The sequence below is a fragment of the Pteropus alecto genome, unplaced genomic scaffold (genome assembly GCF_000325575.1).
Source record: "Pteropus alecto unplaced genomic scaffold, ASM32557v1 scaffold88, whole genome shotgun sequence".
NCBI lineage: Eukaryota > Metazoa > Chordata > Mammalia > Chiroptera > Pteropodidae > Pteropus > Pteropus alecto.
In genome coordinates this window covers 18,269,807-18,294,702 of record NW_006494611.1, presented here as the reverse complement: position 1 = coordinate 18,294,702, position 24,896 = coordinate 18,269,807, and the positions used below count along the sequence as shown (strand labels likewise).

Sequence of the window (24,896 nt, the reverse complement as noted above, 5' to 3'; positions counted from 1 at the left end):
CTTTTTGTTGTTGAGTTTTAGAATTCTTTATATATTTTGAATACTAGTCTCTTATCAGATATATGATTTACAAATATTTTCTTCCATTCCATGGGTTGTCTTTTTATTTTCCTGATAGTGTCCTTTGATGAACAACATTTAATTTTGTTGAAGCACAACTTATTTATTGTTTTTTTGTCACTTGTGCTTTTGGTGTCATATTTAAGAAACCATTACCAAACCAAAGTTCATGAAGATTTTTCCCTATGGTTCCTTATAAGAGTTTTATAGCTTTTAAATTTAGGTCTTTGATAGATTTTGAGTTAATATTTATATATGGTGCAAGGTAAGATTCCAACTTCACAGTTTTGAATGTGGCCATCCCAGCACCACTTGTAAAAAAGACAGTCCTTTTCTCACTGAATGGTCTTAACACTCTTGTAAAAAATCAATTGATCCTAGGTGTGAGGGTTATTTTTGGGTTCTCAAGTCTGTTCCATTGGTCTATATGTCTACTCTTATGCCAGTACTATGCTGTTTGGTTTACTGTAGCTTTGTAGTAAGTTTTGATATCAAGAAGTATGAGTCCTACAACTTTTTTTTTTTTTTTTTTTTAGATAGTTTTGGCTATTCTGGGTTCCTTGAAATTCCATATGAATTTTAGGGTGGGTTTTCCATTTCTGCAAAAAGTGCAGTTTGTATTTTGAGAGTGACTACACTAAACCTGAGTAAGAGGCCCCAGGTCCTATCTAAGGAGACAGAATTTTCTGTTATTCTCAGTAGATGACTTCAGCAAAATCAGAAAGCATAGGGGGAAAAAAACATCCTAGAGGGGTAAGTGGGATTATTATGGTACTTACCCCAATTAGGAGGCTTTCTACAGAAAATATGAAACACTAGTTTAAAAAGTAAAGACTTAAATGATAGAAAGCTCACAGTAGGTATACTCCAGGTTTAATTCATCAGCTCAATAGCATCATCAAGGACTCAGGTTCTTTCCACTTTCTGCTATGTCATCTCATCATGTTGGCTTTGTTTTCAAGCTGGTTCCTCTTTGGTAACAAAATGGCTATAGCAGGTCTACTCATTACATTTGGACATGCTAATATCCAGGGCAGTTGCCTCTTCTTTGTGTGTATCTTTCTTTTACATTTTAAGAATGAAGTTTCTTAAGATTATATTTAAAATTATTGGCATCTCTGTGCTGTCAATCTCTTTCATCTTTCCAAAGCATCAATAGCATCTATTAAAAACAAAATGTGTAAAATAATTCTGATATTACACATGGAAACATTGCTGAGTGAGCTGGGGATTTTTAGGGGTGGGGTGAAGAGATGGTGCATAGACTAGTAGAAGGTGAGAAGCTAGTGGGGCATAAGTCCAGTAGAAACAGAAGTTCAGAGGGAGCAAAAGTTTTGAGCCAGGACTTCTTGAGCAATCAGTTTCTTTTCTTTAACCTCCTTATTTCTAAAAGATTTGTATTCTATAACTTGCCTCAGCTAAACTTTCTTTGTCTCATATTCTAAACTGTCTTATTTAATCAATAACAACTACTGCACCACCTTCACAATATTAATTTTAAGCATTTCATTCATTGAATACCATCTCCTTTCCTTCTAAAATATTTTACTGTGCAAACTTCAATATTCCTTTGACTCAACATGATCTCCAATTCAGTGACCCTATAAAATGTTAATTGTTCATCATCTTATCATTTGTCTCTTTCTTAGAACCAAAAATCTCCCCAAAACAGCCAAGTAGACTGACCTTCATATCTCAGTGGCCAGAAATGAGTCACATGATCTTTCCTAACCAAAACTTGTAAGAAAAATAATTACCAGTATTGGTTTAAACCAAGCAGGATTTTTTTCCTGAGGTGGGGATAGAAGATCTTCCTAAGAGGTGAATACCTACACATAGATTCCAAGGAAAAAGGAAGAATAAATGTTGAATGATTAATAGTAACTGCTATAGTATTATGTATAAAATTTATCTTTTAGCTCCAGCTACAAGTGACAGTTTTTGAAGTCACTAATCATTTGTCAAGAATAGGATAGGTATCGGGAAAAGAAATACACCAAATGATAGCTACTTTTCTATCTATCACATTCCAGAACTGGTTCTATTAAATCCTTGTTGGATGACTTTCGGTAAGGCATTTAACCTCTGTATCGATTTCCACATCTATAACATGATATAAATATTGTTCTTCACATGTCATCGGATTGCTGAAAATATAATTATACTGCATAAATACAAAGCAATACCATTTCCATATTTTAGCTACCTCTACTGCCTATTTGTTCTATTTTCATTTATTCATTCATACATTCACTTTTTAAACAAATAGTTGCTGACAGTCTACTAAATGTAAGATATTGGATGAATATTTGAGAACCAAAAAAGTTTTCACCATGGTTCCTGTATCTAAGGTATTTAACCAATGAATGACTTAGCAGTAACTGCTTTATCTCTTGGAGTACATAAACAGAAAAGGCAGTGTAGGATATAAGACAATAATGGTGAAGTAGGGTAATGAAGGGTGTTCTTTGTGAAAATATATAATGATTGCTTCAAGTGGAATGTGAATTGTCCTGTTTACTAAAGTGGCTGTAGCCAAGTTTGTGAGTTCACAGGTGTCTACACTGCTTCTCTAGCTTAGGTATTGTTGTATTTTAATATTTACTGACCTATAATATATATAGGCAAAGCAGCGAGATAGGTTTATGCTACAACAAAATAGCAAACAAAAACTGAAAGAAAATTGCTTCATGTATGGGCTAGTGAGACAACATGAAATTAGCATTCATGAACTAAGTAAAAAACAGTTTTCCTGATGAAGAACTAATAAAGAAAGAATCTTTGTTCTGAAAGTTCTCCATTCTTCAGAATGAGAAAACATTGATGGCTTCAAACTCAGCAGACACATTTTTATAAAGATCCAATAACTCAAGGAGATTTTTTAAATTTTGGAATCTCACATTTCAGAAAAAAATGAGATGTTAAAACGCAACTGCTATTTTTCTATACTTGTTCTTGAAAAATACAGGGGAGAAAAGAGATTTTTACCAGGATTTGGAACCCACTATTTATGTTTGTGATGAAGGGGACTTCTGGAGAAAATTGTGTTTCTGAGCAACAGGGCTGGCTTGTGCCGGAAAATCATTATAGAACAGGACTAGAAAGTGAATAGCTACAGTTTTCCCCTATTAAATAGTAGTAGCAAAGCATAGATAAAAATATTAGCAACTTAAACTTACCATAATTGTGTATCTGGTTTCTCAAACAGTTCTGGGGATTTAGAACCAACATTTGATGGGAAGGAAGGATTCACAACATCAGAGTCCTGAGATATGTCAGGCCACTAGAAGGGAATTTTTGTCACTGCAAAATAAGTCCCTTAGCAGAGTATAATAGAGAAGGTAAAACAGCAGGTCACCCCCATTGTTGTGTGGTTCAGTGAAGTTCTACTCATCAATTGAAACACAATTTAAACAATTCAGCTTAACTTTGATATACTGGGGAAAAATGTAGTAGTTAGCTCTCAGTGATGGTGTGTTTCCTTTTGAGCAATGGTATCTTGCAGTCTGCAGATCTTGTGATCTATGCAGCCTGCAGATTCAAACTAGGTTGAAGGGATTGCCACTGAAGCATGGATCACTCCAGCCCAGTCCAAAAACGAGGACCATTCTTCTGTTGGCTTCTTCTACTACAATAAAAACAAATAAGTACTAAATCCATAACTGGCAAAAGAAAGATGAAACATTAGGGCAGTAAGATACCAGAGTTAAAACTTCCTTGGCATAGGCACAAATTAAGTTGCTCAATGTAGTTGTGAGATAATAGCTATCTATGAAAAACTGACCATTTGTCAGTTTACTTGATTAAAGGAGAAGCAATAATAAAAAGCGTTTTAATTCTGCTAAATAAGAGTAACATTTATTTAAGGCCAGGAACTATATAAAGTCTTTATATCAACTGTTTCATTTGGTCCTCTCAACAATCCCATGACATAGATATTATCCTCACTCTACAGAATAAAACAAATTGAAGCATAAGAGTTTAACTTACTCAAGATCTCACAGATATTAAATGATGAAGCTGGAATTCAAATACCATAAAATTTACCTTCAGAAACCAAGTTCTTAATATTTACTGTGCTTACATAGAGAGATTACCCTTTCCCAGTAGCATTTAGCTTTTTCCTTTATTGTTTCTTCACCAGAAAACTATCTTCTCTAATAACATCTTTAAAAGTATAAGTAGATATATCTGTAACTTAAAATATTATATATGACATCATGCAATCTTAAGAGTGGAACCTCTATTTTAGAAGTCCTATGAATAATCTAGCAAAAATAATCTATCCTATTTGTTAATTCAGTGGATTGATTAGAAAAGAAATTCTAACGTTGAACATCTTTAATGATAAAAGTACCACTCATAGCAGCCTATTATATGGGTTTTAAATACATCACCTGAATTTTACAATAATTCTGCAATGCAGAGTTTTCAGACAAGGAAACCAAGGCTCTGAGAACTTGGATAACTTTCCAAGGTGACTCAGTTAATGTGTGGCTGAGCTTGGCATCTAGATCCGAAGCTTATGCACTCTTTGTTCTCTTTGTACTGTATCTGGCTTTTTCCTAGCTAAAAAGACATCATCGCTCAACTTTATCATTGCCACCTTGGCTTGACAAAAAAATGATTGATGTTGGTTTATATAAGGAAATAAACAGCTTACAATGAAAAGATGAGTAATTAAAAGGGAGATAAAATAAAGCTAGAGGCAAATTTAGTTGTAAGAATGTGTGCCGTAGGTTTCGTAAGTAATTAGGGTTTCTAAAAGTTGCTTCATCATGATGGAGTGACGCCTTTAGGAAGACTTGGTAGCTCCAAGACTTAATAGTTCACTGGTTAACATTTAGAGGTACATCGCTCTGGAGCAGAGGCACTTAAGGACAAAAAGAGTAAAGATGAAGATGACTTACCAAGAGCAATTTAATAGTCGTTGAAAGAAAAGCTACATGTACAAAAACATGATCAAAACTTCCTTAAATTTGAATCATCTTACGACTTCTTTAATACTTATTCTTTTCCCAACTGGCCTAAAAAAAATGGGGTTCAAGTGGAGAAACTAAGGTATTATTCAGAGTTATGATGGCGGTAATGTCCAAGATTCTGAGCAATAACCCATGAGAAATCTAGCTGCTGATTTGAGTATGTAATTACTTGGGAGGAGAGTTTGGATTTGAAGTGGTGGTAGAGAATATGTTTGGGCCATGACTCAATGCGCCCAAGTTATCAGGATTTCTGTCTCTACTCTCTAAGCCTTCAGTATCAATAAGCACAATACTCCTGCGGTGCTGTCTTGCTGATGTCAGCTTCTCTAGTCCAGGTTAAGAGACTACCAAAGACTCAGGAATTAAATTTCCTGGAGAACTGAGCCTCTTTCCAGGTTTTTCTCTGCCTTGTTGTATATCGTTTATTTTCAAATCCTAACGGGCAAAAATCCTTGGGCTGCAGGAGGCAAGCTGGGGCAGGGCCCAGGGATCTGCATTTTCAACAACTGCCACAAGTGAATTTGATGTGATAGTTCAGAGCCTGCATTTTGAAAATCAGAGTAGAAAGGGGAAAGAATGGTGATACACGAGACAGCAGTTAAAGGGTGTCCTGTTTTGATCACTCTGGAGACTAAGGCTTAGTCCGGGCTTATTACACCCTGGGAAATTTAAAATGCGGGGGAGTCGCTGACTCAGACCCGCAGGCACCCGCTGCGAGGAAACTCGCCAACGCTCCAGGCCAGGCGATACCAGCTCAACCTAAGCCACACGTCTCCGCAGGTCCTCGGGGGTTTCTACCAGCTTCATCTGAGCCACAGGTCTGCGCAGCAATTCGAAAATTCCCGCCGACTCTCACGGATCCCCTCTCAACCGAGCGTAGGCCACGCACCGCGACTCCCTGGGGCGCGGGCCGGAAGCGCCCCCCGGGCCCGCCCCCTGCTCATCGGAGCCGGAAGTTGACGACTCTAGGCCGTAAGTCGCCCTCCGCGGGCCGCATCGTAGCATGTTGCGCGGACCCGGCTACTTTCTCTGGGTTCCCGTGCCACCCGCAGCGGCCCTGGCTGTGGCTCTGCTGTCGTCGCTTTCGCACTGCTCCTTCCTGGAGCCGGCGGACCCTGTGATTTCGTCGCTCAGCCCATACTTCGGCACCAAGACGCGCTACGAAGATGCGAACTGTGGGCTGCTGCGGGACCCCGAGGTGCCGCGGCGGGACCCGGAGCTGCTGGAGGACACCTGCACCCCATTGCAGCTTGTCGCCCTCATCCGCCACGGCACCCGCTATCCTACGGCCAAACAGATCCGCAAGCTGCGGCAGTTACACGGACTGCTGCAGGCCCGCAGGCCCAGGGATGACAGGGCCGACGCCGTCGGCGGCCGAGACCTAGGCGCTGCGCTGGCCAACTGGCCGCTGTGGTACGCGGACTGGATGGACGGGCAGCTGGTGGAGAAGGGGCGGGAGGACATGCGACAGCTGGCGCTGCGCCTGGCCTCCCTTTTCCCGGCCCTCTTCAGCCACGAGAACTACAGCCGCCTGCAGCTCGTCACCAGCTCCAAGCACCGCTGCGTGGAGAGCGGCGTCGCCTTCCTGAAGGGGCTGTGGCAGCACTATCACCCTGGGTTGCCGCCGCCCGACGTCGCAGGTGACCACCCGGGCCGCCCGGCCAGTGCCCTGTATTGGACACCCCCATTTCCTCCCTAACCACCCCCCCACCAGACCCCAGACTTCCCCAATACCAACCTTCCCTCACTTCTATCTATCCCCAGTCCCCCATCCCTCGAACCTTCATCCCATGGGATGTTCAGGACTTGGCAATCTTCCTTCTCATACACACATTCATTTATTCACTTATCAGGTATGAATTTGACACCTTCTACGTGCATGATGTTGTGGTGGATCCAAGTAGGAAAGGAGACAGACGGCAGTTTTTGATTATCCATTACCAAGTTGAATTGCCCCCTCTGAGCAACAAACTTCCTCTCTTTCCTTTCAGGCAGCCTGTTATACAGTTGGGCACAATTTAAATACAATCTTGGACTTTTTCCTCAGGCTTTGCTTCTGATATCTATTTGGTTCTTTTTAACTTACCAGTTTTTCATATGTTGGTTCTAGACCTACCTCTTATAGGAAGCTTTTTCCTCTCTTTTGTTCTTAGATTTACTATAGAGTGACCCTCGTCGTAGCTGTGTCCATGGTTACGCACATTACTGATTTATTCCATTACTTTTGCAAAATTTGAGAGAGCATATATGGTGGGGCCCTTTTATTTTACTGATGGAGCAGACGAGCCCATGAATATACCTCGCTGATTGCCTTTCATTAGTTCGAAGACTAGAATCAGGCCCAGAATCCAGATCTTCTGTTTTCCCCTCGAATGGTGCTTTTTTCCCTCAGAAAATGTTTAATCAACAGTAATAATAGCAAACACTTAATGCCTGCTGTGTGCCAGGCATTCTTCATTTATTTCACTAAATCCTAATAACAGCTCTTTGAGATTGATAGTATTTCTCACCTAACAGATGAGGAAATTGAGACACAGAAACACTAAATAATTTGTATAATTTCATATAGCTAGGTATGGACCCAGGAAATCTGTAACTTAAGATAAGAATAAAAACATAAAACAATTTTGTGCCAGAGAGACGATCAAGTGTTAAAACTTTTCTTGATCAGTTTTAAGGTAAGAGTTGAGGTGAGACATCATTTAGCTAGCTTCAAAGCCCAAGTGAAAAATTAAATAGACTGGTTTGTCATTTCTCCAATGACATCCTTTCTTAAGCAGTGCAACCATTTCCAAGGGTTCTTCCATTGATTGTGTGTCATGTTATTGCTCTGTGGGCGATTCAGTTGGCTGGTATATTTAGTCACTTGTTGAATTCTGTTTTTTAATTATAGTGAGGCTTTTTCCATTAATATGAGGGAAAATTCCTCACATATTTGTTAAATTAACTGAATGTAGAACATACTTCAGTATAGCTCAGTAGTATATATAGTATGTACCAAAAAGGGGCTATTGGACCTCCTGGGATGAATGAATTTTTGCCCACAGATGGTGTTGTGGGTTTGGCATTTGCCTGAAAGTACAAAGGCAGGGATCAGAATTGTTCAGGATAAGCCCACCCCTCACCATTTTCAGTTTCAGATTAAACCCTTTGCCTAGCTACTTCATTATTATCTGTAGACAATTGTTTTGCCTGTTGTGTACATCTGGGCTTTTGAGGGAGGACACTGAATGAAAATCTTCTGTAAGATTTTCTTACAGAAGCAGAACAATGCCTTTTCTTTTTTTTAAAGAGCAGTAGTAATTAGAGAATAACAAGGATGTCATATCTAGATCCACCTGGGAAACAAAGTTTGATGCCACAGAAACAGATGACAAAGATCACTTTTTACCTATTTAAGATGTTTCCTTAACTGTAATCCAGTTGGCAGTTAAAATGGTCAGAATTATGCATTTCAAGATCTCCTGAAATGGATACACATACACAGACATATATATATAAATATATATATATTTATTTCACACATCCATCCAAAGCAAAATGGTTTAACTAGATTTAATTTTCTGTATACACAAATATTATAATTGCTATTCTTTTCATGGTAAATTATTAGAGAAATAATTGAGATCTGTGTGTTTTGAATATGACTAAAAAAAACTTAAAAGGCACCCTAGTAATTGAAGCATGATTATGAATGGTTTTCCAATACATAACTGTTGCTAAATTGGGAAAATAATGTAACTTAACAAATTCTAAATGGAAAGTTATCAGGGAGCTTCAGTTAGAAAGTAAACCAAATCAGAAGCACCTAGGACAATGAAATACAAAAGCATTAATGTATTTTGTGCTGTTGTCAGTAGTTTTTGTCCTAAGCAGTCTTTTGTAACATAACACAAGGTTAGGAAGTTAATTGAGAAAATAAAATACTCTATTTAGATTTTGGCTTAAAGTAGAAAAACAGATTCAATCTGTTGAATAATCTCTCACCTTGTAATTAGAAACTGCTAATTTTTAGTTTTTCAAGTTTTCTGTGCCTGACAGAAACCGTACTTACATATACTTTTTTGTACTTTTTATGATTTTTATGTATAATTATTTTTGTTTTCTTTAAGAGATCATTGTTACCTTAAGTTTATTGTGTAATATTGTTACAACACATTTTATTTTCGATACTCTGTTTTCATGAATTACAAATGGGGAATAGTCTTGCCTTATGTCTGTCTTGATTAATGTATGCTTATTTCAAACATGCCAACGGATAAATGTTTTTGGTGTTTTTTTCCACACTTGGAACAAAATTTTTAATAACTTGAAATTGTCATTTTATGTCATATATATAAGTATATATGTAAATATATATTTTTTTCTTTCAGATATGGAGTGCAACCCTCCAAGAATTAATGATAAACTAATGAGGTTCTTCGATCATTGTGAGAAGTTTTTAACCGAAGTGGAAGGGAATGATACAGCTCTTTATCATGTAGAAGCCTTCAAAACTGGACCAGAAATGCAGAACATTTTGAAAAAAGTTGCAGCTGCTTTGCAAGTGCCATTCAACAGTTTAAATGCAGGTAATATGCCTGCTAGCTTTCATCTCTGAAAATGAAAAATATGGAAACATGAAGTTACTCTTTTTAAAGGCCCATAGTTGATTTTACATTAAGAAAATAATATGTTCTAGATCAAAAAAATTGTATACCTCTTTCTTCAGTGTGTGATTTTTTTTTTGTTTCTCTCCTTCTTGACTCTTTGTTTCACCTTCTTCCTGACTCCTCACTTATTCTGCCTTTTCTTCCATCTCTACCTTCTGCAGTCTTCTCCCCTTTTATATCCTTCTCTCTGAACTTGCTTCTTGATAGTTATAATATGAATTGTTCTGTAGCTAAAATAACTTCAATAAGTATACTTTGTTATTCTTAATTCTCAAGTCGGGGACTAAAACTTTCTATAAGGTTTTTTCTCCCCACTGCCAAATTTCTAAAATTAACAAGAAAGTTATGTTTTATATAATAAGTCTTTGTGTTAAACGTTTTTTGGTTCTGGTAGGCAGACATACTCTTAACAAACATATTACTTTTAAAAACAAGTTACTGTTTTACAGAGAAAATTTTTTAGTTTCGTTGGACTGAAATTTATACCTCCTCATGGTTTCTTCTGACAGTTCCAGTTCCTCCTCTTTGGATTGTACAGAGTAAGTCTTAATTCTTTGATAGCCAGGGAGAAACTGAATAGTCTCCTCTCCTTACTAAATATATCCAGTTTCTTCAACTGTGCTGCAGATAACATTCTGTAGATATTCAGCCTTTGGAAAATTGTAGAAAATAGTAACCCACAAAGTTTACCTTTTTTTCTCTCCAGATTTAATTCAGGTAGCTTTTTTTACCTGTTCATTTGACCTGGCAATTAAAGGTGTTAAATCTCCTTGGTGTGATGTCTTTGACACAGATGATGCAAAGGTAAGTATTACTTTGGCAGTTTCTTTGCTTTTCTTGCATGATTTTGCAAAAATTTATTACTTCAAGCGGCTTCTCAAAAAATAAGCAGAGTAAGGAACATTACTTACTCTGAGTCTTTGACTAATTCATAATTTTCCTTATACATAGAGAAATTGACTGTTCGGGTAGGGCCTACCTACCTGCAACTAGTTTGGATTCATAACTCTGGAAAACATTTTTCCATTGTAGTTGGATTTCTAGGTCCACCTTATTAAAAATCCATGTAACCCAACATCATATTTTACTGCTGCAAAGGATCGTAGAGTGAATGTAATCCAAATTCTTCTTTTTATAGGAAAGCAAAGCTCAGAAAGGATGAACGGTTTTCCAAATGCCTATTACTTTTATAACAGATTTCATGATAAATGAGTTCTGTGTTCCACCTGGTGATGGCAGTAATTCATCAGCCATTCGTTTGCCTACTTCATGTTTTTTCATCTTCTTAGACTCTAGAAAGAGAAGGGCAGACAGGCGTCTGGCGGCTTTAAGGGAGATCAATTCTGGAATGTTGGGAGCCAGAGAGGTGTGGTAGGAGTGTATTAATTGTTAAGCATTAAGGACTGTAGCGTTGGATAGAATTTTGGTGGATAAAGTGGGATGTGTCTGTATGTATGGATCATTCAGAAATATGGACTTCTGAAACTTCAGTCATCCCTAGCATACATATGAAACCTTCAGTTTTCCATTTGAAAATCAATTATGAACTTTAGAATTTAACTTCAAACTTTGAAAAGTAGTGTACTATTTGCTAGGTAGAAGCAGGCTTTTAAGCTGAGAGTTAATGTACATTTAAAGGTAAACAAGTACTTTATTTTGTTACTCAAAGACTTAAGTGACCAGCAACCAGATTAAAAGTGATTTTATGTGATATTGTGCTAATGTGGGACTAGGGCTTAGCGGGTGAGTTGGAAGAAGGGGAAAGGGCTTTCAATGATGATTGTTCTAGGATGCTGAGCACCAGTACTAATCAGTATATTGTAGTTCCTCTCTGTTTTTTTCTAATCTACTTTTTCTCTGTCCCAAGTACCCAATACCCTTCTCATCTCTTCTATAAATTTAGATACTTCCTGGCCTTACCTTCCTTTGAAATGCCCTGCGCTTAGGATGACCTTAAAATTTATCTTCTAAATTGACATACTTTTAAAGTGAAATGGGCACCATTAGTAATTATGCTAATGTAGATATAAACTGAGGCTTATGGTCGCCATTCGCATGTGTCAAAATACCTCCCTTTTCTCCATACCCAGATTGTACTAGGGAAGAAGGCCAATCAACAGAATTGAAGTGATTTTCAGTATAGTGTAAATGACCGATGGGTGTTGTTCTTTTAAGAGAATGATTTATCTACCCAAGTTACTATAGTCAATGGAATACTTAGCATGTATGTGCCTGGCCACCTGTTATCTGCTCGTTTCCTATTCTGAGTAGCTATACCCATGTGGTCTCTTACTTCTGAAGACTGACAGCTCTGCTTTAAATGCAGGCTACTTTCCCTGAAATAGAGACACACATCTCAGGTCATAACCAGCCTCTTTATTCATCTTCTCATCACATACTTGTACTTCCCCCTTTCCCTATTTGAATCCCTCCTTTCAAACATTGTACTCTCACTTTTTGTGCATTTTCTCTTTCTCTTCTGGGAGGTAATTTGATACACTGCAAAAACCCTAGAAATCAAGATCTGAGTTAAAGTAACTTAACCCTGGGTTAAAAGCACTTAAACTTTCTGTGCCTCGATTTCCTTATCTATTAAAAGATGGAACTATTAGGTGACTCAGGAATACCCCTCTAACTGTGAGATTCTATACTACTTGTCTTTTTATTTTCCTCTCTTTTCTTTTTAAGATTACCCTTTTATCTCTTTATTGCTTATGAATGCTTCATTTTTCCTGTAACTCATTTTGAAAAATTTAAAACTAACACACTGTAAGAATAATACAATGAACATTCATGTCCTTAACCTGTATTCACCAGTTGTTAACCTTTTTTGCCGCATTTACTTTTTCTATATATAAAGTATTAGTTTCCTATTGCTGCTATATTGAATTACCACAAATTTAGTGGTTCAAAAGAAAATGAATTTATTATCTTAAAGCTCTGGAAGTCAGAATTCCAGAATGAGCCTTACAGGGCTAAACTCAAGGTATCAGCAAGGCTGTGTTCTTTCTGGAGGCTTTAGGGGACTATCCATTCCTTGCCTTTTCCAGTCTCCAGAGGCCACCTGTGTTCCTTGTATCACTCAGACCTCTGCTTCCATTGTTATATTTCCTCTGACTGTACTTCCTGTCTACTTCTTATAAGGATTCTTGTGATTACATTGGGCACACCAGGTAGTCCAGGATAATCTTGCCATTTTAAGATTCTTAACTTAATCACAAATTCCCTTTTATTATGTAAAATAACGTTCATAGGTTCCAGGGATTAGGATGTAGACATCTTTGGAGGGCCATTTATTCTGCCTACTCACATTTATTTAATCTTTTTCCTTAGCAGACATCAAGACACTTCACTCTGAAAATACATGGGCATGCTTCTAAACAAGAACATTCTCCTACATAACCATAATAAAATATAATTTTATATATACATATATAGTACAGTATTATCTAATATATAGTCCATATTCAAGTCTTCACGCTTGTGTTAAAGTCATATTTGTAGCTATGTGTTTTTTTTTAATTCAGGACCACTCATTGCATATGCTTGTCATGCCCTTTTAGTTTTCTTTAATCTAGGTGAGTGCTCCAACCTTTCTTTCGTCTTTTATACATTGGCATTTTGCAGACATCTAGGCAATGTTTTGGCAGAATGTCTTTGTGTCTGATTTTTTACTTGTGATTAGATTAGGTTTTTTTTTTTTTGACAAGAATACTATTTAAGTGATGTGTCTTTCTCAGTGCATCACATCAGAAGGATGTCAGTTTGTCAATTCATTGATGATTATGATATGTTTGATCATTTGATTGAAGTTGATGCCTGCCAGATTTCTCCACAGCGGAGGTACCTTTTTTCTTTTGTAAATATAGAACTTCTCATTTAATTGACCATGATTTGAAAATTTGAAATACATGTCAATTAAATTAATTGAATATGAGTTTCCTTTTATATATAAATGTAAATAAGTTAGATTCTTCATTTAAAAATATGAAGTCCTCTTTTGATTTACATATTTCCTGGTATTATTTTCTTTCTTTTTCAATGATTTGATAGAAAATAATTTATCTCTGCTTAGGATTTTCCACTGTAAAATAGGTTTACATGCTAAAATATTTATAGATGAAATAAAATGTCTAGAATTTGCTTCAAAATAATGCAGTGGTGGTTGTAGGGGCAGAACTGAAACAGGATTGGCCAAATGCTGATTATGTTGAAGTTGGATAATGGGTACACGGGGTTCATTATACTACTATTTTCTATTTTTTATATGTTTGAAATTCTTTATTAAAAATGTTTAGGGAGCATTTGAGATCTTGCCTTCTGGCATACATTGTCAGTTTGGCTCAAATAAACTCTTATAAAAGAATTTTTTTTTAAATGTTTAAAAAACTAACAATGAATAGATACTTAAGAAATTCTGAGAATTATGGAGATTATTAGATATTCAAGACCTTGTGAAATGCTGGACCATGTGTGCCTTCATTCAGCAAATACTGTTTGAGTGCCTGCTGTGTGCCAGGCAGGCACTTGGTTGAAACTGAAGGCATTGTCCTCAAAGAATGCCATAAGGAGTGAAAGACACAAATAAACCATTGCAAGACAATGGATGGCTGTAAGAAAAGTATATATAAGATATAGTGATATACAAAGGAGGAAGTTGATTTAATGGCTATCAAGTAAATCTTTACAAAAGAAATGACACATGAGCTAAATACTTCTTTGTGAGATAACTTTTTGCAACTTTGTATATATCTTCTGAAATGAGTATGTCTAGATCTGTCTTTTCTGAAGTCAGTTTTGGTATTTCATATTTTCTTATAAAAGTCATCCCTGTAATCCAGGTTTTCAGAATTATTTGTAGAGTTTGCAAATTTATCTCATGATTTTTAATTTTTTTCTTTTTAAAAAATTTTATATCTTCTGGTTTTTTGAAGTTTTTCCTCTGTTTCTGAGATTATTTCCCCATTAATATTATTTATTTGTGTATTTGTGTTTTCAGTTTTCTTCATTACATTAATATAGTGTTTACTAATTTGTTTTTCTAAGAAACAGTGTAACATTATATATTTTCAAACTTTATATAATATGTAATATATAATACACCCAGTATATACTTTTTTTGTATCGAGTTTTTTTTCAGCATCATGTTTTTAAGATTTATCTATGATGCTGCTATATTTAACTATACAGTTAAGCGCTGCTTAACAACGGAGATATGTTCTAAGAAGTGCATAGTTAGGCATTTTTGGTGTTGTTCAAACATAGTGTACTTACACAAGCCTGATGGCATAACCAACTGCACATCTAGGCTATATGGTATACCCTATTGCTCCTAGGCCACAGGCCTGTACAGCATGCTACGATACAAAATAATACAAGATTAAAAACAATGCTATCAAGAGAAGCATGAACATGAGATGTGAGGATGCTGCTGGCACAACGCGGTATACTATGTTACAAAAAACTTTTTTTAGTGTACTCTAAAATAATGATCAAAAAGTATATAAATACACGAACCAGTAGGATAGGCATTTATTATCATTATCAAGTATTACGTGCTGTACATAATTGTATGTGTTACGCTTTTATACGACTGGCAGCACGGTAGGTTTGTTTACACCAGCATCACCACAAACGTAAGTAATGCATTGTGCTATGACATTACAATGGCTACGATGTCAACACAGCAAGAGCAATTTTTCAGTTCCATTGTAATCTTATGGGACCGCTGATGTATGTGCAATCTATTGTCAACTGAAAAATTATGCAGTGCATGACTATAGTTCACTTATTTTCATTGCTATGTAGTATTTCATGATATGAATGATCAGTTTTTTAATCTCTTATCTCGTTGGTGAACATTTAGGTTGTTTTCAGTTTGTGGCTATTTTGTCCCATTTTCTGGTTGTTATTAATGTCAGGAGGGCATAACTAGTATCAGTTATTCCATCGTAGCAGATACAGCCATTTAATATACTGCTGAATTTTATTTGGTAATATTTTATTTCAAATCTATTAAATAATGTTTATAATGACATTGGTTATGGCAGTGGCTCTCATTTGTGAATGATACTACTGGGCTAGCCCTATTCCTCTCCCTTTGGGGGAATTAGAAAAGTAAGGAGAATTTCTATAACAATGACTAGGAGTCACAGTTGGCATTTAGTGGGTGAGAGCACAGGACACTGTCTTGCAATGCAGTAGTCTGAATTTTCTCTCCTGACTTTTTTTTTTTATTTGTGCGTGTGTGTGCTTTCTTTATTCAGTTTTGACAACAGATTTCTATTAGCCTCCTAAAATAAGCTGAGAAGCTCTCCATCTTTTTCTGTACGCTGGAATAATTTAAATATTAGGAACTCTTATTAAATATTAGGAACTTCCTTGAAGATTTGGTAGAACTCATCGTTAAAACCAACTGTGCTTGATATCTTTTAGGTAGACCTTTGACGCTGTAGTTATTTTTTATAGTCAGTATGGGTAACTTATATTTTTCTAGAAAAACCACCTATTTCATTTACATACTTACTGTCTTCTGAGATGTAAAACTTTTTGATGTAAAGTTTTAATAATATGCACATATGTTTTTAAAAAAATCTCCAGTTATGCCTTCTTTTCTTTTTCTTCTGATACTATTTTTGTTTTATTTCTTGAATACATTTGGCAGAACTTTATTAATTCTTTTAATTCATTTTTTTACTAGTTTTAATGTTTACTTTGTCCTTTTTGCTAACTTCTTGATTTAATTGCCTCTCTAATATATGTTTAGTTTTGTTTTTGATATATGGCCCTGCCCACCCTTGTTCTTTCTCTTAAAATTATTATGGCTTTCACTTAGGTTCTATAAGGGCTCTTTTGGAAAGAATAGCTCATAACTACTGCATAGGCTTCTCTCGTACCCCTGTTAGGTTGCAGGTTTTAGTTCCATAGTTTTAGTGTTTATCTGATCAAATGATACTTGAGTAAAAAAAAAAAAAAGTTTAACATTCAGAAAAAGGCTACCTTAATTACCTCTCCACAGATATTAATCACTGCTGTCAGTTTGCTGTGTGCCTTTTGACCCTTTTCTATGCTACTATTTATAATTTGTATCGTTCTTAGAAATGTAAGCCATGTAGTGTGTTGGTAACAAATGGTATTTTACTGTATTTATTCTAAAATTGCTATTCTCTTTCAGTAGTGTATCTTGCGGGTATTTCCATGTCAGTATTTGTAGGTCTACTATATAAAATTTTTTAGTAACTGCATAGTATTCCATAGTATGCGTATATTTAGTTTACTTAACCATCTATCTATAAATGATATTTAGATATTTCTGGAAATTTATTTATTTTTTGACTCCAGTAAGCAATGCGGCTATTAGGACATTTTTGTACATTCTTTCATTCCTCTGTGAATATTACTTTATAAGGAATGGAATTAAATGGGTCATAGAGATGTATGTTTTCAGGGATTTTTGCCAGTTTGCCCTTTAGAACATCTATACTAATATACATTCCTTTCGGCAGCACCAATTTTCCATATTCTTGGTTTACTTTTATTAGTTTTTTGCCAAACTAATATATGAACCGAAGCAACTCATATATATTCTAGTTGGTTTCTGCCTTCCTAAAATTCTTAAAAATTCCTTATCCACTGTTGGCATCTTTCTGTGCTATAATGAATATTCTTCTATGTATATCTTTGTTTTTTTCTGAATGTATCTTTGCTATCATTTTAATATAATTTTAGAAGAAAAGGTGAGCACATGTCTTTAACCCACTATTCTGAACTGTCATGGATGCTGGATTTTTGACTGTGATTACTAACTCACTTTTGCATGCCAGTTTCTACATTCCCACAATTTAAATTTGTGTATCAACATAAATCTATGTGTCATGATCTTTGAGGCTAATGACTAAATGCTTAAAACAGTAAGTGTAAACTGAATGCTAAGATTCTACTATACTTTCTGCAGAATGGTATTTAAACAGGGTAACCTTTTTGGAATCATTATTAAATTAGGGAATCTGTTACATTAATAAAAATTAATAGTAATGATTTTTAAAAATTTTATTTTTAGGTATTAGAATATTTAAATGATCTAAAACAATATTGGAAAAGAGGATATGGGTATACGATCAATAGTCGATCCAGCTGCACCTTATTTCAGGATATCTTTCAGCATTTGGACAAAGCAGTTGAACAGAAAAAAAGGTAAGAACTTAAAAAAAATTTTTTTTGATGTTTATTCAGAATGCCCATTTAAGCTTCTGGAAAATATTTTATAATGAGTGATTTTAAAAATTAGATTTTTAAATTGCTTGTGTATTTAAAAAATATTTTAATATAATAATTATACCTATAAAAGAATTGGATGATATATATAAGTTATAAAGTATATAAACCCTCCATTCAACCCAAGAACTAGAAGATTACTAATAATTTACATTTTTTCTTTTTGTGTTCCTCAGTGATTCCAATTTCCTTGCCCCCTCAACTCCCTACCCCCTATAACTACTGTTCCGGTTTGGTGTCTATCATTCCTTTGCCTCTTTAAAAATAGTTTTATTGCCCAAACAATATGTTTAGTTTTGCCTAGAGTGAAATGTTTATTGTCTTCTGGGATCTTTTTCCTCTCAACATTACATTTATAATATTCACCATGTGTTGCATATACTACAGTTTATTCATTTTTACTACAGTATGCTATTCAATAATGTGCAATATTCAATAAATACCACAGTTTATAACATCTTCTCTTGTCAGTGGGCATTGGCATTTCTATATTTTGCTATTACAAAAATAGTGTAAGTTTACATGGCTCCCAGTATGAATTGCAAAATGTTTTTATTTTAAATGAGAGTTTCTCTTCGTAAAGCCTTTGTTAACATTGTTAACATATTTTTTAAGATTTTTAAAACACTTTTTATAATTTGAACCTTTTATATAATCTAAACCCCATTTTATTTGACAAATATGCTTCCATGAAAGCTTATACATTCACAATTGGAGACAAAAGTCATGCTGTAAAGATTGATACAGAAAGACAAGATGTTGTAGCTGATTGTATTTGCAATATTAAGTTGTTATATACATTCAGAAAGAAAAAGAGGAGTGTTTTTTTGTGTGTGTTGATCTGATTCTAGTTTATGCAGTTTTCTTGGGTGTGATGGGAGTTAGGTAGGAAAACCAGATTATTTCATTTCTGCTACCACTTCCATGGAGGAAAAACAGTTAAGGCAAGTTCCATCTTTGAGATAGGTGTTAACTTCTTTTCTGCTTAGTTTTGTGAATGGTTTAAAACCCTTTTACTTTATGAGATAACAGATCTTTACTATTTGTTTATTGTTCGTTCGTCTTATTGTCGAATATGAGGTATGTCAAACTTAAAATCATGTCAAAAAGATTCTTAAATAATTTTTGAAGGTTTACTTTTACAATTTGATTCCAGACTTAAAGATAAGTAAGAAGTTTATCATTGGTGTTTGAAAATAAGTATTTATGTACACTGAAAACTACAAAACTTTACAGAGAGAAATTAAAGGTAACCCAAATATATGCAGAACTCTTCTATCTTTATGGATTTAAAGACTCAGATTAATCATCTGTTGACTGAGTGCAATGACAATCCCAGTAGGTCTCTTTGTAGAAATTGAGAAGCTTATTCTAAAATTTATACAGAAATGCAAAGGACCTAGAAGAACTAAAGCAATTTTGAAAAAGAAGAACAAAAGGACTTATAAATATCCAACTTCAAAACTTATTATAAAACTGTAGCCATAGACAAATTGGTCAATGGAATAGTCAGTAAATAAACTCAGATATATATGGTCAATTTATGACAAAGATGCCAAAGTAATGCATTAGTGAAAAGGATGGTCTTTTCAATAGCTGATGCTGGAACAATTTGGATATCTATATGTTAGAAAATGATACGTAGATCCTTACTTCATACTATACACAAAAATAGATCATAAATTTAAATGTAAAATATAAAATTGGAAAACTTCTAGAAGAAATTGTAGGATCAAAAACCTATATATAAGAACTAAAACTATGAATAGGAGTAAATCTTCATGATCTTGGATTAGGCAAAGATTTCTTAGATACAACGCCAAAAGCATGGTCATAAATGGACTTCATCAAAATTAAAAACCTTCGTGTTTCAAAAGGCACTGTTTGGAAAATGAAGACAAGCAATAGACTTGGAGAAAATATTTGTAAGACATATACATATGATTAAGGATTTGAATCCAGACTATACAGGGAAGTTACGTCTCACTAATAAGGGGACAACCCAATTTTTAAAAAGCGCAAAACATTTGAACAGACACTTCACTAGAGATGTATGGATGACAAACACATGAAAGATGCTCAACGTTATTATATATTAAAACTACAGTGAAATACCATTAATATATCCCCTAAACTGGCAATGAAATAATAGAAAAAATATATATTGATCTTTGCTTCAGATTCCTGACATAGGCCTCCTGAAGCTCTGTAATTGTGTCTTTTGTTCTAATGAGACAACTCTGGGTGGGCTTCTGGACGGCTCTGGGATGAGGGTTGGTTGCTAAAAAGACCAAGCCATGATTAATTAGAAGCTTGGAATCTTCACAGCCCTAACCCCTCTTCTCTTGAAAAGGGAGAAAGACTGGAAATGGAGTTAATAATCATGTCTACATGATGAAGTTGCCATAAAAATCCAAAAATTATAGGGTTCGGGAAGCTTTGGGGTTACTGAGAGAGTGGCGTACCTGGAGAGGGTATGGAAGCTCTGTGCTCCTTCTCACATACTTCCCCTGTGTATCTGTCCCATCTGGATGTTCATCTATATCCTTTATCATATTCTTTGATATATGGAAAATGTGTTTTCCCCAGTTCTATGAGTCATTGTAGCAAATTAATTGAGCCTGACTAAACCTGAGGAAGGGGTTTTGGGAACTGCCGATTTGTAAACAAGTTAGAAGTTGTGGGTAACCTGGGTACCTGATACTTGAAAAACGACACCTGAAGTAGGGGGCAGTCTCGTGGGACTGAGCTCTTAACCTGTGGAATTTGACTCTATTTCCAGGTAAATAGTGTCAGGATTGAGATACATTGTAGTTGGTGTCACAGAGAACTGCTTGGTGTGGGAAAAACCCAGACATTTGGTGACCAGAAGTGTCAGAAGTGTTGTGAGTGTGGTAGTGGTATGCGAGTAAAGGAGAAAACACAGGAGGAAAAGACTTGAGTGTTTTTCCTGTTCATTGGCTAAATTTTTTTAAAAAGCATTGTCCTAAGTGTTGATGAGATTTGGAGAAACTGGGAACCTCATACATTTCTGGTGAGAATTTAAACTGTACAGCCACTTGGTAAAGTTTGGCAACTTCTTAAAAAGTTAAACATATATCTATTATATGATATAGCAAATCCAGTCCTAAGTACACTTCAAAGAATTATACACTGCTGTACACTTCTTTTGGGTACTTAGGACTGGATTTGCTAAATGTTTACAGCAGTATTATTATAATAGCCAAAAACTGTGAACAGTTCAAATGTCTATCAACTGATAAATATTTATACACAATGTGGTATTTTTTTCATATGATGGGATACTACTCAGCAATAAAAAAGAATGAACTGCTGATAGATGCAGCAAAATGAATGACTTCAAAAACATGCTAATTATAAAAAGCCAATTGCATAAGATTATATATTGAATTATTCTGCATATTTGAAATTTCTAGAAAAGGCAAAACTTTACAGATGAAAGTGCATCGGTGATTGCCTGAATCTGGACGTGGGAGCAGAGACTGACTGCAAGTGGTTTTAAGGAATTTTTTCTTTTTAATTTTATTTTTATTATTTATGCCTACAGCACCTGGTCTTCCTAGGTGGTCTCCCATCCAAGTACTAACCAGGCCCAACCCTGCTTAGCTTGTGAGATCAGACATCGGGCTTGTTCAAGGTGGCCTGGCCGTAGACCATGGACTGTGGCTCCACTGGGGCATGAACCCAGGACCTTCTGCATGTAAAGCAGACATGCTAACCACTACACTATGGAACCACGTCCAAAGGAATTTTTTAAGGTGATAGAAGTGTTCCCAAACTGGATTGTGACGATTGAATACACAACTGTTATATTTACTACAATTGATCTAACTTAACAATAAAAACAGTTGAATTTTATGGTAGTTAAATTATATACCAGTAAAACATTTTAAAATAGTATAGGTATTTAATGAAAGGAAAAGGGGAAAATAAAAGAAAAATAATTTTTTGGTATAAGTGGAAATAATTTTTAAAGAATTTACTAATTAAAAAAAAAAAATGGAATCTGAGAGTTTTTATACAAGATGGTCCCAAAATGTTTATGACATGTAATTGTTAACAATGTGTTTTTAAATTATTAGTTCACTTCCCTGCTTTAATTAAATATATTGGAAAATAATTCAGTTTTTTTTAATTAAGGCTCTTACAGTCATATAGAGCAAATACTTTTTTAAAAAATATTATTTTTTAGAGCACTTTTAGGTTCACAGCAAAATTGAGTGGAAGGTAAAGAAATTTCCAGTATTTCCGTCCCCCCAACCCACATATGCACAGCCTTCCCCACTATCAAAATCCCGCACTAGAATTATTTTTCTTCAATTTTATTGAGAAATAGTTCATATACCGTATAGTTCACTCATTTCAAGAGTACAGTTTAACAGTTTTCAGTATATTCACACAGTTGTGCAACCATCACCACTATTTAATTTTGGATCATTTTCGTTGCCTCAAAAAGAAACCCCATGCCCATTAGTAGCCCCTCCCCACTTACTCTCTCAGCACTAGGCAATGACTAATCTACTTTCTCTATGAGTTTGCCTTTTCTGGACATTTAGGTAAATGGAATCATATAATAGATGTTCTTTGTGACTGGCTTCTTTGACTTAGCATAATATTTTCAAGGTTCATACATATTGTAGCATGTATCAGTATTTCATTCTTTTTTATGGCTGATAGTGTTCCATTGTATGAATATGCTTTATTTTGTTTATCCATTGGTAAGTCGATGGATGTTTGAGTTGTGTCCACTTTTTGACTGTTGTAAGTAATGCTACTGTGAATATCTGTATACAGATTTTTGTGTGGGTATATTTTCATTTTGGTTCGGTATGTGCATAGGAATGGAATTTCGAGGGTGTCATTAATTTTGACTATCAGAGATTGCTAAAGAATATTAAAACTGCAGATATGCACTGATTCCTAGATGTGATCTGGAGATAAAACATTCTAAGTTGAGGTGGGCCTGTTGATAGTAATCTAGAACACCTACTGGAGGTTTTATTTGTTTTGTTTTTATCTTAAAATTAAATTTCAATTTTTTGCTTATTTCCTTAGAATTTGCTTATCTTACCCACAAGTGAAGTACAGAGGCGAAAATACAACTAATTGATTACTCCATTATGTTAAGTGGTAACTGTGTTATATACTTAGAAGTTAATGATAGGCCAATTTTCATGCATGATTTGTGGACTCAGAGGCAGTCTGATGTAGTTGGCAGATATTTGGATTTGGTTTGAGTCCTAGGTCTGCTTTATTGATGCTGCAGATTCCTTACTTCTAAAAAGGGGAATATCTCTCCTGTGGATTGTTTTGATAATCAAGTGAGATACGTCTATTAAAACATTTAGTATAATGCAATGTATAAATACGGTATTGTTATTGTATATGAGGGTTCTTTGGTTGAAACATGTCTGTAAGGTCTTAATGTCAGACTTTTACACACCTTCCCCCACCACTTTTATTATTCACATAATAGAAACAAGTACTTCGTAGGACTTATTCTCTTCAAATTTTCATGGTCTTGAGCTGATTTATTAAACTTAATTTCCTTTTCATCATCAAGATGGAGAAAATCTTTAAATCTTTATTCCTTTTGGATGATTACTCCTTTATTGTATATTGAAAAGAAGTCATTCAATAGTATTTTAAACACTTATGATACATGTCAGGCGATATTTTAGGAGCCAGATACAATGATAAGACAAAGTCATTGTATTTGTGACTCTTACAATGTAGAGAAAATAGAAATGCATATAAAAGCCATGGGTCATGGTGTAAATGTTTACGTAAGATTGTGAAACAGCATAAAAAGTTAAAGGACAAAGAGTTTGACCTTGTCAAAGAAGAAATCATTTTGGCCTCAGAGAAGGGAGGAGAGTAAGCAGTGATTGTGAAGTAACTAACAGGTGCTTTTCATGGACTGGTTATCTCTATACTAAAAGACAGATCAGGGTTTTTTAAAAATATTATTTAGCTGAATCAAGATTAAATCTTAAATAGGTAAAGAGAAGAAAGTATATTTAGAGATCTATCAGATTTCTTTCCAAAAAACAGATTGATACCAATTTTATGAGCAGTGCCAACATTAAGAATACTTTTAAAGAAAACCAGCATACACTCAGCAAAGAGAGAATAGGATTTTTTAAAAAATCAGTAGACTTTATTTTTTAGAGTGATTTTAGGTTCATAGCAAAATTGGGCAGAAATTACAGAGTTCTGTATACCACTTCACATACACAGCCTTCCCTACCATTACTATCACACACCAGCGTGGTAGAATAATATTTTAATAGAGTATTTTATCAGATCTTTTCTATTTTTGTGTTTTTTTCAGATCTATCAAAACTTTAAAAATATTCTTCATCACTCTTAAAATATTTTTGTATGAATTTAGAGTTTATAAGTAAGTACATTTACATACGTATATATAGCAACAATATTTTGTCATTAATGTTTCCTAAGGAAATGTTTTTCATTTAATTCTAGAGTTTCCAAGCTACTTTTAGCCTTCTCTCTCCTCCTCCACCCCACATTGAGGTTGTACAAATACACAAGCTATCTTTTTATATTACCTTAAATCGGAGATATTCTTCAATGTTTCTGAATATTTTTCAACATAATTTTAATAGCAGATTTACTTGACAGGAAAAATGAAAATTGCAAATAATGTTAATTGACAAGTAACATTTTGGTTAAATATAACCAGCCTTCCAAATTCAGGGTCCTTGACTCTTATTAGGATCTTGACTTTCATTTTCCTTCTTAAACAAATTGTGATGAGATTAAAATTAAAACCAATAAATTTGCTGTTTAACTAGCTATTGCTATTTAAGCAGCTGTGATTAGAAAAGCAGATTGAATTTACTAAAGAAATGAGATATATCTGGATTTTATTCTATTCTTTCTT

At 34.8% G+C, this 24,896-nt stretch overlaps 1 protein-coding gene and 1 pseudogene across 2 annotated transcripts in view; one reads left to right on the top strand and one right to left on the bottom strand.

The window, feature by feature from the left end:
• Positions 1–5,746: 5,746 nt before the first annotated feature.
• Positions 5,747–24,896, top strand: part of MINPP1 (multiple inositol-polyphosphate phosphatase 1) — a 33,176-nt gene continuing 14,026 nt past the window's right edge. The window contains exons 1-4 of one of the 2 annotated variants that reach the window (XM_006925981.3): positions 5,765–6,682; positions 9,416–9,613; positions 10,401–10,498; positions 17,754–17,887. In XM_006925981.3, the coding sequence (XP_006926043.1) occupies positions 6,046–6,682; positions 9,416–9,613; positions 10,401–10,498; positions 17,754–17,887 (1,067 nt within the window). In that variant the 5' untranslated portion in view covers positions 5,765–6,045. Of the gene's footprint in view, positions 6,683–9,415; positions 9,614–10,400; positions 10,499–17,753; positions 17,888–24,896 lie in introns of both variants that reach the window. The other variant, XM_006925982.3, reaches the window with a different exon arrangement.
• Positions 21,528–21,643, bottom strand: LOC112474207 (annotated as a pseudogene).